The 13,273-nt window shown below is 53.3% G+C and overlaps 2 protein-coding genes across 2 annotated transcripts; one reads left to right on the top strand and one right to left on the bottom strand.

The window, feature by feature from the left end:
• Positions 1–3,821: 3,821 nt before the first annotated feature.
• On the top strand, positions 3,822–4,783 carry NCS54_00448800 (Hypothetical protein; the record flags this gene model as incomplete). The annotated part of the gene is made up of 3 exons (XM_053150021.1): positions 3,822–4,043; positions 4,090–4,425; positions 4,673–4,783. 3 exons carry the CDS (start codon positions 3,822–3,824, stop codon positions 4,781–4,783), a joined length of 669 nt encoding a protein of 222 aa, XP_053005996.1.
• A 362-nt stretch (positions 4,784–5,145) lies between these two features.
• Positions 5,146–6,505, bottom strand: NCS54_00448700 (BHLH domain-containing protein; the record flags this gene model as incomplete). Its single annotated transcript, XM_053150020.1, has 2 exons — positions 5,146–6,060; positions 6,458–6,505. The coding sequence occupies 2 exons, from the start codon at positions 6,503–6,505 to the stop codon at positions 5,146–5,148; spliced, it is 963 nt and encodes a 320-aa protein (XP_053005995.1).
• Between the last annotated feature and the right edge of the window lie 6,768 nt (positions 6,506–13,273).

Raw genomic sequence — 13,273 nt, 5'->3', positions numbered from 1 at the left:
ATGGAGAAGGAGAGTGAATTGGGGGGAACAGCAGTAGATCTTATAGTTGAAAGCTCTCGATTGCTAACACGGGGATTGTCCAACTGTGACGGCATTAGTTGCTGTTGTTCAAGCAATGGATGTTGCTCAACAATTGTTTGACTTCATGGCTGCCTTGGCTGCCTGTGCCATTCTGCCTGAGGCGTTCCAGCCAATAGAACTCGACAGCTGAGTCATCAGGAATGCCCATCTCGAAATCTCATTGGCTCACAGTCCTACTTCAGCCCTCTGCCCTGTTGCCTGCTTCACCGAGATGCTCTGAAACGGCACCGCGCCCAGCAAAAAACACCACCGAAGATGCCAAACACGAGTCGATTGCGCGGTTATTGATACTCTGCTTACACAATCACATGCCCTCTTCACCGTCGTTGGGCTGTGTTCCCAGCGTTTAAGCGTCCTTTTAGCGTGAGGGAGCCTACGCCTCACCACCAGCCACAGAGTGTATCCTGGCAATGGCGTCTTGGCGGTGACATGGGACTTGGCCCAAGGTGACAAAGCGCAGTCTGCCTTGGCTTGAGATTGAGGTCGAGATCTTGAGAAGAGACGGGAGAGGCAGACCAAGGGTCCCGACTATTTGGAACGTCATTCCCAATGTCGTATAGTCGATATCTTCTGTGACTCTTCGGCGAATGAGGTCCTCCACTTCAACGGCGTCAAAGCAGAATGGTCCGGGCGCTCTTGATCTTCGACATGGATCCTCCTGGGATAAACGCGTCCCTCCAAGTATCACAGCGTGATGCCTAACAACGCCGCACAAGTCCTACAGCAGCAAACTATGAGTGCGTCGCGGTCCCTGATGTGGACACCGATTGTGATTTGCCAACAAGAACACCGACAAGATGCTCAAGACCACGATACTCTAGGACTGTTTGCGTAAACCTCCCCCCAACGCATGCGGGACAAACCTTGGCCTAACTAGGCTTCCACGGCTTGCAGATGAAGCCTACAGACTACATCGCAAGCAAACCTCTCCTCCCCAAGGCGTCAACATTCTCTACCACCTCTACCAAAATGTCACCGTAGAGTTGAAGGACTCTTCAGCCAAGTGGCGCCACAAAAGCATCACCTGTTGCCTGTTTGGGAAACATTAGGGGGCCGAGAAGTCTTCCTTCAAGAGTAGGAAACCCTCCTCGAAGGATGCCTAAAGCTTGTAGAAGGATTCAATCACTGGGTGACACGAGTGGTCGTCAGCAATCATCGCTCTGTGGACCGATGCCTAAGCTTGTGTCTACGTTTGTGCCGTCGTCAGCTACAACCCAAGCATATTACCCCAACCCAGATCCTTTATGCCACAGGAACATCATAAATCTACCCATCACCCAGCTCTACCAGATCTCTCCGGCGCAGTACGACCCATCACACGTCGGGACCTGCCGTCCATGCAGACAGGAGGATGCCGTGGGCACGATAGATCTCGCCACCACCGCAGGGGTCAGACACACTTCTCGGAGCAACAGGCCATCCCCCCAATGGCATGATTAGCAACAGGGCGAATTGGAGCAAAGTATTTTACCCCGGGACAACTGCCGCGATGAGTGCCGATAGCAAGATGAAGTCCACCTCACCCCCCCTTTCATGCTGTATGAGTGCAGAAGCGAGGAGATCTTGCAGAAGAGGATGACCAGTTCGCGAGCGACTCCAGTAGAGACGCGTGAACGAGGGGTGGCCTCCCTGGCATGGCATCAGATGTGATATCTTGGCGACGCAGGTGACAATGCTAGGCGAGATTTGTCTATCTGATATGCCACTTCAAAACTCCAAAAAAGGTATAAATAAACGATAAGACACTTCCGGATAACCTCTAGCTTGACAACAGATGCCATCGGCAGTACAGATCTCACCCAGATCGATAGAACCAGGCACCCCCTGATGCCAAACATTGAAAGACCCGTGATCCAACGAATCTCCCATCTCACCCCATCGCCACCGTCAGACCGGCACATGGAACCCGGTAATCGTACGTTCCCGTGCCGTCTTGGCCAATTGGCGAAAAGTCCAAGAGATCCACGGATGCAAGGCATCACCATCGGTACCATTCCTTCGGTACTCGTCCCGGTTCATCAATCCTGGGAATTAACCCCCACGGACCCAGGGGCGCTGTTGACAAGATCGGCCGGGATAGTTGAGATGTTAAAGAGTGTGTCGAACGATAAGGAACCCGGGAGTTTGACCTCGCGTAGTCGTCTTGCTCGGCCAGTACAGTAGCAGAAGACTTGGGACATTCAGCCTTGTCCCAATTGACCCAAAAACACCAAATGCTTCAGCTATCCGGGCCATTCCAGGTCCTCTAGGTGTGTATCTACTCTACAACTCCCTGGAATCCGCCAAGGTGCAGATGTTGGTGGAGTAGAGATCATGGGTTTCCTTCAAGGCGGGTCATGTATGCAGGTTCCTCGGGTCGGAAGCACATAGAGAACCAATTGACGATGAACGAGATGTCATCACCGTTTTCAGCAAAGGACTATTAACCCTGGGTGTCTCACCGGGAACCTCGAAGCACGCATGGCTTTCCCCTGTATTGGATGACAAGCGCATCGTGGGGATGACCAACCATAGTATAGTGACTTCAGACATCAAGCTAACAAGCCCAAAACAACCATCAACACATCCGACAATTACGATCTCTACACACCCATCGCCACCCGCCCCGATCACGTTGCATTCATCTCACCCACAGGACATGCCACTATTCCCAATGCCGTCCAAACCACACCTCCCATTGGTCAATCCCCTTCCCGCCGGGCGCTAATGCAACGAGTTGTTGACAGGTGGGGCCGTAATTCCTTCACCGGTGACCGGAGGTTCGCTCATCCTCGCCTAAGAGTAGCTCCTAAAGCGTTATGAGGATAAGAAGACGATGAATCAAAATGGTCTAAAGCGGTTTTTAAATTAGGATAGTATTTTGGTAAACCTTTGTAAATTTACTCATAATCTTTTGTAGTTTTTAGACACTTTTTTGCCGTTCTGGCGTTCCTGTCCGTTTTGACCCACAGGTTCCGATGCTACTCTGTACTGCACGCCAATCCTGGGGATAGGAGGCGAATTGCAAGATGAGCTTAAATGCTATGACTAAAGAGGTTCAGCTTTATGGTTGCTAGTTGAGACTCAAGAGTCACGGGTTTAAAGTCGAGCTATGGTGATGGTATGAGTTGGGTGATGTCTTATGGTCGGTCTCTCCACAACAGCCAACAGGCGATCTATCACGCTACTCATGGTACTGTTTATAAGAGTAGAGTGAAGAAGGTTAAACAGACAGAGTCTTGGAGTGTCGATTCAGTAGAGAGGCAATACCAAGTTCAATTACACCAGCTGCTCTCGGCGAGTTATCGCAGCTCGAGGCCATCAACATGGCATCTCCATGACTTCATCACCGACCGATCAAGCCAATGTCACTTACAAACACAACGCTTACCATCCTCGTGAATGATTTCATTTCTTTTATACCAAAAACTCGGTCCAAATGGTCCAGTTGACCCCATCATCTCCTCTCCTCCCGCGATAACCTCAACTCACTCACTCACCACCTCTTCCCCATCCAACACCTCCCCAACTCACCAAGCAGAACTAGAATCAATGCCATTCCAATGCCATATATTCTTCCTCATCTATACGCAACGCCTTCGATCCCCCAATCTAATCATCAACCACCGCCATCGCCCACAAGTCGTGACGTCAGATATCTATGACGCGCAGAAGCTAAAACGCCCAAGTATATACTCGCCCACTCACCTCTGGTTGCACCAACGAAACCTCATTCTTCAACGGTCAGACTTCTGAACCAAATGTCCCTCGCCCGCTGTATCCCACGAACCGCCGTCGTCGTCACCCAGCGAAGCATTCCGCAGAGACACTTCCACGCCGCAACCAAGTGCACAATGTCGTCCACCGATCAACCTAGCGCCCCAACTTTCAAGAGCATCGGCATAACAAACACAGATATCCGTAAAGCAGCTGGAGTCCAGTTAACCCCCCATCAAGAAGTCCTCGTCGGTTCGGTCCTGGATGTAAGCTCTCATCAACTCACCTCTGCCTCCCATTAACACCCCCCAGCTCTTCGAAGGTCGTCCCTCCCTCCGCCACCTCTCCCTCTGGAACCCAACAGCAACCTTCCACGATCCTATATCAAACGCCGTAGGCTTCGACAAGTTCGCAGCCCAGTGGTACGGCCTCGTAGCCCTCTTCTCCCCGATAACCATCCAGTCCCACGAAGTCACCTCCTCGGGAAACCCCATCTCCCTCCGCCTCTCCAACAAGTACGTCCTCAAGGGTCTGGGCACCGAAAAGGTCATGGACTCGGTCGTAGACATCCACGTCGGCCCGGACGGCAGGATCTCGAGAGTCGAGGATAAGTGGAATGACAAGCTCCCCCAGGGTCCCTTTGCAACTGCAAGTCTCACTCCCCTTTTTTTCTGCAAATTGACTCATTCACTATACCACCCCTCCCCATGACCATTTTCCCTTTCCACATGACTTACAGTCAAGTCGTCCGTTCCAACTGCGAGGTGTCATGCCTGTCAGCCACGCGTGGGCTATATACCGCCTGAGCCACCGGCCCATGGTGGTGTGATGCATCACGCCAGAGGCGCGTTACCATCTACCGAGTTTCTGAGCTGACATGCACGTGCTCGACCAGGCCTTCCAGAAGCTCAATGCCGTATCGGTCCCTGCGTTTGTCAAGGTCCCCAAGACCCAAGAGGAGGACGATCAGATGCGGGCCGACCGAGCCCGTGAGGCTCAAACTTGAGGGACTTTAAACGGTCCGAAGGACGTCCAACGGTCCAAAAGGGGAACGTTTTGAAGTATCGCCAAAACACTTTAACAACAAAAAGACACAAGTAGAGAATTGCGGACAATATTAAGAGTGTATTGGAGATGGTATAACTATTCCACACAAATTCCTGCCCAAGTTTTGATCCCAAGGCCCGCAGGCCGGTAACCAATGTCCGCTGCGTCAGGTTCGCGAATTCAATCCATGTCCATCCATTCCTCTCTTGCGCCAGAAACTCCAGGGATATCATGATTCATCACACAAGCTCACGTCTTGCGCTCGCTTTCTCCGCCCAGAAAATTGCAATGCAAAAACACTAGTGTCTATGTCTATGATGCCTAAGCCCAGACGCCAGCGGGTGGCGCCTGATCTCGGGACATGACGAGCATCTCAAAGCCCTCGACGCGATTCCGGAGCTGGTTGTTCTCGCGTGCGAGGCTCTTGTTCTTCTTCTCCAGATGTGCAATGTACTCGGTCGCCTTGCTGAGGATGGTGGCCTTGTTGAGCTTGTGCGCAGGGGCGAGTCCGCCGAGATCCTCCTCGACATCCTCGTCAATGCCATCAGCACCCTGGGTCTCTAACCGGTGCACCATGACGCGGAGAGCGGGGACTGAGTCGCGGAGGGCGGCGATCTTGTCGTTGAGGTTGGTGCGGTAGCGCTTCTCAATCATGTTGTGCGCAGTCTTCTTGGGAGGCGAGCAGTGGCGGCGGGTCGCGGGAGGGGGAGAAGCAGAGGAGCGAGAAGAAGAGGAGCCAGAGCCCGAAGACTTGCGCTTGCGCGAAGGATATCGGTTGCGTGCGTCCTTGGCAGCCATGCTGTTCATGGCCGACATCTGAGGGTTGGAGGTGGTGGGAGGCATCATGGAGGACTGAAGATGAGGAGGTTGGGAAGAGATGGAAGGCATGGGAGTCTGGAAGAGAGGCTGAGCGTCAATGTCGTTCAGTCCGACTCGACCAAAGGGAACGGCGTCGGGAATGGTGCCCGAGAGGTCGTGGGGGTTGATGGCGGGGCTGAGCTCCATGCTGTTTCGGGAGGGGATGGTGGAGAGGTTGATGCTTTCAAAGGGCTCCTGCTTGGGGAGCGTGTCAAGATCAGGAGAGAGAGTAGCCTTGTCGTCCCAGCTCACCCAGTCGCTAGAGACGGGAAGCTGATAGGGATTGGCAAAGACGGGAGAGAGGGGCGAGTCGGGAGAATGGGCCGAATCACCGCTGAAGTCTGCGGGGTCGTAGAAGGATGCAGGAACACCAAGGTTCTGTGATGGTGTTAGGTTGCGTCAACCAAGAGGTGAGTGTATGTGTATGTGTAGATTCAAGTGTGTATGAGAGTATAGTGTATATGAAGATGGTGTGCTTTGTGGTGTGTTCCAGTCGAGAGACTAGTGGAGAGAGGCTTGGATATAAAGATGAGATGGATAAATGAGATAGCTTCTCAGAGCTAGGCCCAGCAAATGCTCAAAGAGGAAGAATGAGCTGAGATGAGGTGAGGTGAGGGGGAGGAGGGGAACATATGTGCCATAAAAACGAGGCCCCAGACTCAAGTTGACCAGGGGGGGTGGGCAATTACATATGCCATAGTCAAGGATGGGGGATGTATTGACAGTGCAAGATGCATCAAGGGGAATCAAAGGATGGAATTCATCAGAGGCATACCTGTTTGTGCTGAGGGTGATCAAAGTAGTCGAATGATACGTCGGCCATTGTGTCCAAGATGAAGTCGATTGTTGACTGATGTGTGGTGCTGGTTGATACTATGTATGTCTGGAGAGCGGGAGCTGGTGGCTGGCGATCTGGTAATCGAGGGGGGTGCGGTTACGGGGAGGGGGTGAGGATTGGCTCCCGTGAAAACGATTCTCTGGCAGTGTCTCGGGTCGGCGGAATGCTCAAAGGTACGATGATGAGACGATGAGACGACGAGATTCTGGATTGCTGTCGTGTCTGTGGTTGATTGTGGTGAACGGTCCTGGTAGGGAATACAGCGTAGGGACCAAGTTTGCAACGGTATGTGATCAAGATATCAGACGGTAGGTGGTGCGTGGGTGGTCGATGGTGGGGAGAGTCTCGAGTGATGTATTCGATGAGTGCATGGCACCAACAGGAGGGATGGGCAGACACTTGGATGGCGAGACGGGGCGAGCGATATATAGCTTGGCCCAAATGACAAAAGAGGTCCTGGAGGGGGGGGGGAAGCTGAAGGCCCAAAGCAGTGGCCCTTGGCCTCAAGGATTGTCGCGGGTGCGAGGGCGAGGGCGCAGGAGACATGAGGAGCGATAGCGCCCGACGAATCTGCTCCGCGTCATACGACCGTCCGGCCGAGGGCGGGGGGTGCCGAGCTTGGCGTGGCGCCGGGGCGGTACGACAACGCTGGTCAACGACGAGCAACGAGGCGCCATGCGTCGACATGGATTCGGGGGCGGGCAACGGAGCCGACAGAGGGCGTGGCGGCCACTTGCTTGTTGACCCTGGTCGCTCACAGCCCACTGGACGTGGGTGACCACCAGAGCAGAGGGAGCATGGGCCATGGGAATCTCTGGGCCAGAGCATGGGCAAATTGATTGAGGGACCCCAAGACCCAGGGAATTCAGGGATTCCATGGGTCGTTTTTGCTCATTCCGTGTCGTTCGGGAGACCGGGGTACTTGCAGTCCGCCGGCCGTTGAGTACAGTGTAATAGTGCTATAGACTCTCGACCATCGACAGCGTGGGATGGAAGCTATTGCGAGACGGGACGTGGACGTGGACAAACAGACCATGCATTGTTTTGTTGGATCTGCTGGTGGGTAAAACGCTGTGATTGCCGTGGGCACTCGGATGCCCGTGAGTTGATGCTCACTGTCATGGCCCTGCCCGCATCGTTTGGATTAGCCACACAGTGAAGCACAAGGCGCACCCGTGAGCCTCGGAACGGGGGGGAGCCAAAATCCAATCCTCATCGCGATCGCTGAGGCGGGCAAACGCAGGGTTGGTGTTTTCTTGCTTTCCCCCCTCTCTCCTCTCTGCTGGAATAGCTTGGTGATCGACACTGCACGGCGCGAGAAGGCGTGGACGCGCCGTTGGGCTAGCGAGCTCTGGTGTTGAAGACCAGACAAGGGGGGGTGAAGTGGTAGGGGGGAGCTTCCGGTGCTTGTTGGCTGTGAATTTGGGTACAGTCAGTAGTAAAAGTGACTCTCGGTGAATGTGCAGTTTGTGCCCTGTGCGGAGAGAGGAAAGGAGGGGCACCCGAAAACGCCGCTTGCAATGAGAGGCGTTTGTTAAAGCCCGTCCGTTGAAGGTTTCCATTTGAGCCAAGCAGAAATGTTTGCTTTCGACGGGCAGCTCGGCAAAAGAAAGAAGAACAAAGCTTGACGACATTGATGATGCAATCTGTAGAGCTCAAATGCCGGACAAGGTAATGGGATTTTTTTTTTCACTTTTCTTTTTTCTTCCCGGCACATGCTGGCAGGGACTGGCTCTCAGCCGCTCTTCATGATGGAGGGGGCGCTGCGCCAGGTGGAGAGCTCGGCGCGGAAGAAGAGCAAGACACCAGGAACCCGACACGAATTTGGCTCTGACAAGCTGCAACCGAGAAAGCTAATACGGCCTCAATAGAGCTCTTTCACTCTCAGCACATGTGAAAAAGTGCCTGGTTTGTTTCCTTATCCGGTGCCGCAATGCTATTACTACTCCCAATGACCCACTGGCCCTCGTTCCGCTGCGGCTCGGTGTTCTCGACGTTCTGGAACCCCGACAACAGAACAAGAACCCTTGCCCCATCACATCTCCATCCGCCTCCCTAAGCGAATGGCTCCCCCGGGGGGAATGATGACAACTTTGTTACTGATGAGTCTTCACCTATATCCGACCCGGGAAGCGTGTAAATCCGGCCAATCAATCAGTGCGTTCAATGGCCCTTGCTTGGCTCTCGATCTGGGCGCTCGTGGTCAGCATCAGCAAACAATGCTGAGCCCCAGGGCTTCAAAACATCCCCTAACCCAGTCAGACAAGGCTTCCAGGCCCGGGTCTTGCAAACGAACCGTGATATTCAGCTGGGTAGGCAACAGCCCAATGTAAACATCAATGCAAGAGACGTAGTCATTCAACAAACAAACAACGAATGAGCCAGCTCATCCGGGATGCCCTCAGTTACTGGTAAGCTTCTAGCCAAGCCTCACAACCAACAGCAACCTGTCAAATTGGCAGCCCCTCTTCCCGTGAAATGGATCCCGCGCTCACCGAAGCGACCGCTGCCCTCCTCGCCTATCGTTCCAGACCTGGCTACATTTAGCAACAAAGAAGGGGTCTCCAGTGGGAGGGTTACAGCGCATCTGCCTGTGCTTCTCGCTCGCTTTCGCACTGACCTTGAGCATCCCGTTCCCGTGGGCGCCCTGTGCCTGGGCCCGCGGGTCATGGTGATCCATTTCAATAGTTGATATCCCACCCGGTAACGTTCCGCGTGTGGCAAATAATTCCCAACATCGTCTAGAAGGCCAAGAAAAGCTTCGAAATTTTTCAGATCCATCTGACAAGGCCGCTAGTTCCATTCCTTCGGCGACGCCATTCCCCAAATCGTCGCTTCGTGTCAGAGGTGGGAGATTTAGGGGTCCAAGGCTGAGCTGTCCGCCAGCTCGCGGGAAGCCATGAGACATGCAGATGATGTATCAATTGAGAGAGAGAAGGAGTCCTGTCAATACGGGCCTTGGTACCAATTGCTGCGCTGTGGATTCAGGCTGAGAGGATCCATGAGCCTGGTCGAGACCCTTCTTTTTTCAAGGGTTCTACACTTATGCTGTTGGTCTTGAGACCCGGATCTGAATAGCTTCCCATCCGTAACGTAACCTATCTATGTAAGGTAGGTATCCATGGACAACAAAGGAGACTCTCGAGTCTCTGCACATCATCCATGCCCATCTAGATTCAATGCCGTGCATGGGATGGAGACATGCACCCGCACAACCCGAACCCAGGGGTGAGCATGTCTATGTCGGTGTAAGGTCAACTGCCAGCCCTTCATGGATCATACAGTGACTATTTCATGGATACCATAGTCGGCATATCCATAAGACAACAACTCCCAGCAATATCATCGGAAAGATTCGCTTCCCACGAGGACAATACCATGTTGACCTTCTATCCCTACCCCGTCAATACCAGAGTAGAAACATGTCACAAGTCAGGATCTAACAAAAATTCCCCTCTTCCCGGGGGTTGTCGGCGATTGACGGCACGCGGGAGAATGGCCCCGATCCCAGTCATAAAACCACGGGAACAAGCAAAAAAAAAAACAGCATCATCGATCACAAATGCCGCCGAACAAATGTGCATCATGACCATATTGTCGGCGTCTATGGGCAATCTCCTCGCCGTTAAACTGGGATTCTTAGCACATCGCACTCCCGTCACAGCGGTAGCTGTCCATCCGCAGGGGTGCCAAAGTGGCCTGATTCCCCCCATAACAGCCCATTCTGGGAGCACCAGCCAACCTGCCCACCGCGGGTGCAGAAACGCGTGAGCGGAGGGGGCCGGGACGGAGGGAGGGAGTTAGCGGGGGAGGTCCATACACACATAATTTTGGTGTAGAAGTACACCAGTCACCATCTCGAGAAATTATCGTCAAAACGTTGCCCCTACCGTCGTCCGTTCGCGGGACCGTGCTGCCCTGGATGGGATGTTTTGCTGGCACGAGCATCACAAGTCGAACGGGTCCATCTCGGAGGCGGGCATCGCCTGCTGTGGCTGATGACCTCTTCCCGTGGGAAAAGTCGACATGTCGCGCGCCTAAGCAGCGTGTAATCTACTCTGACAGGATGTGAAACTGGGCGTCTACACCTTGGGTTTTCGATCCCGATCTTCTATGATGTGAAGCTGTAACCCCCATCCCACGCTGTCCCCCCCCGCTAGTGTCAAGGCTAGGGAGCCGTCGTCGCATTTCCCCGGGTCTTTTATGACACCTGCTGCGGCATCTGCGGCGTCTTTTCTGCGGCACAAGTGCGGTCTGTCATGTACGGCAAATGTAGGTGATTGCTGTCCTGTCCTGTCGTCTCCCATTCTTCCCCGACATTTCCATTCTCTGCCCATTGTCGGACGGAATTGGGCGACCATGGGGCCAACCTCTGTCTGAAACCGTGCCATAGGCTCATGGTGAGCGGTGATGGCATTCCGATCCCGAAGGTGCTTGCTGTCCCCCGGGTTTTCCTCTCACCTCCAGTTTCGGGTCTTTTGATGCTGTGCGACCCCCCAAACACTTGTCGGTGACGGTGTATTATGTGCATTTCCTCATTCTCTACTGTTGGCCGTGTTTTCTGCGGTGTTGGCTCCGCATGGATGGAGAAAGCTGTCTGTAAATCAGCCCTGTCCTAGGAACAACTCGGCAATGATCATCACCGCCTCTCGGATCCGCCGCCTCTTGTCGTCGATAGTTGAGTGGCTAGCCGTGCTCTGTTTGTTCGTGTCCGCGTATCAAGCAACGATTTCTCGCATTTCAATCTCGTCTATCTCATTCCGCCATGAGCCTCTTTTTCTCAAGAGTGTCCAAGCTGTGCCTGTCATTCAACCCTTGACCTGAAATCTCACCCACACGCCCCCCCTTGTTCTTCTTCCCCATATTTCATCCCATCCAATCCCGCGCTACGGGCCACGCCGTCATCGTCAAGGACAAGTCGAAGGAAAAAGCAAAAAACGAGTCCATCTTTCTACAGCTGAAGAAAGCTAAGCTGAACAAACAAAGGCACCCACCAGCTGAAAACAGTAACTAGACTAGACCCAGAATAATCTTTTTGACAACTCGACGAGGCGCCCGTAGCCATGTGCGTTTCCCAACGTCCCTGCATTCGGCGGCGGGCCGGGCTCGGCTAACCATTTCCTGTCTCTTGACTCCTTATTCCGTCTTGAAGAGCCAAGAAGGGCTCCGCAAAGTGGACAAGTACAGACACTCCAGCGTTTTCCTTTTTACTCGGCATTGCTGTGTTGGCTAGGAAGCCGTTGTCTGTCAAAATAAATTACTTTCTTTTTGCTTCGGTATTTACGGGACGAGGCTCTGATGGGAAACCGGCGAACGGCGATGTTGACTCTAACCAATACTACATTGATGACTTGTTCCGAAACTCCATCTCCCAGGTAAACTACGTGTACAATGTGGACTCTTTGCTCTCTCTTCCGAGTCTTTCCTATGTTCTCGTCAATTCTCCCTCAATCATCATCCATCGTGACGGCTTCTTCGTTCGATGCGGAGAGGTCCGACGGACGACGATAATAAGCGCCCCCGACTAACACACAGTCCGTGCCTTGGAAATGTCAATGTCCCTCTTTCTCTTGACAGCGGCATTATCTGCTATAGCACCCGACGTCCCTCTTCTTGGTACGTGCGAGATGAGAGTCGCGCACCATCTGCCCTGTTCTACCCCTCCATCGTTCGAGTGGCAGCCGCCGTCTTTTGTCCATGATGTCACCTGAGATTACCGCCCATGCCCTGGCAGGCATTGAAGCTATTCGCGCAGGCGAGCCGAACTTGCGATTGCGCCTGCTACCTCGCATCTAGATACACGAGATGGCCAGATCCGTTTGTGTCTACGGGTGGGAGACAATCACCGCGGTGACCCACCAACTCAAGATGACAGCTGAACAGCAACAACATCAACAACGGAAAGCCTATTTTTAATCACATACTTGGCCTCAAGTCTCTTTGTTTGCTCCTACCCTGCATCTTCCTGCAAACAGCCGTCGTCGTTTACGTGTGGCGTTCATACGGGGCATGTCCATTCTCTTCCCCATGTCTCACTCATCTCTCGTCTCCTTTTACCTACATACAAGACACACACAAACGCGTATATCACACCTCCACAAGTTCTAGATTCCTGCAAACTGCATTTCGTATCCTGTAGTTATCCTCTCTTCTCCCCCCCTCTCGTTTGAACCGCCCGCTACCACTGTGAGGCCCCCTCCAATCCCACCTTACCCTTTGGCCTTTTTTTCGCCAGGAAAATAATTTGCCCCGGATGTGACACCTCATAAAAGCGACAGAGTAAAAACATGACGTCTAACAAAGCCTCGAATCGCCGATTGTGTGTGTGTGTGTGAACTCTGCTGCCTGTTTCCCCCTCTTCTGTCTCCCTCAGGGTTTCTTTGTTTGAACAGAGGTGATCATGTCCTTTTCCGTTTGTTGTCTGCCCTGCTTTTTCGCGAGTTTGCATCGAGATCTTTTGCTTCCTCCTCCACCTTGACACATCCCCCTTGTACTCGGTACAGCCCTAATTCTACCAATTAACCCAATTCGCGAATCCGAGCCGTCAATTGATTCGAAACTCAAGTCACGGATCCATCCTCATGCGTCCACGTCCACTCGCGCCTTCGGCTCTCAACTCCCAGCCCGTCGTCCCGTCTCGTCCCCTCCATCTTCGTGCACTAGCCTCAACCCAGATCCAGCCCGTCCTGCTCCCACGTTTCCCGACGGGAGCCTCTTTTTCAGGACAGCCAAGACCGTAGCCTGCTGTGCTGC

This window comes from Fusarium falciforme, chromosome 3 (genome assembly GCF_026873545.1).
Source record: "Fusarium falciforme chromosome 3, complete sequence".
In the NCBI taxonomy this organism is placed as follows: Eukaryota; Fungi; Ascomycota; class Sordariomycetes; order Hypocreales; family Nectriaceae; genus Fusarium; species Fusarium falciforme.
Note: the sequence above shows the minus strand (reverse complement) of the source record. Positions and strands in the feature narration are given on the sequence as shown.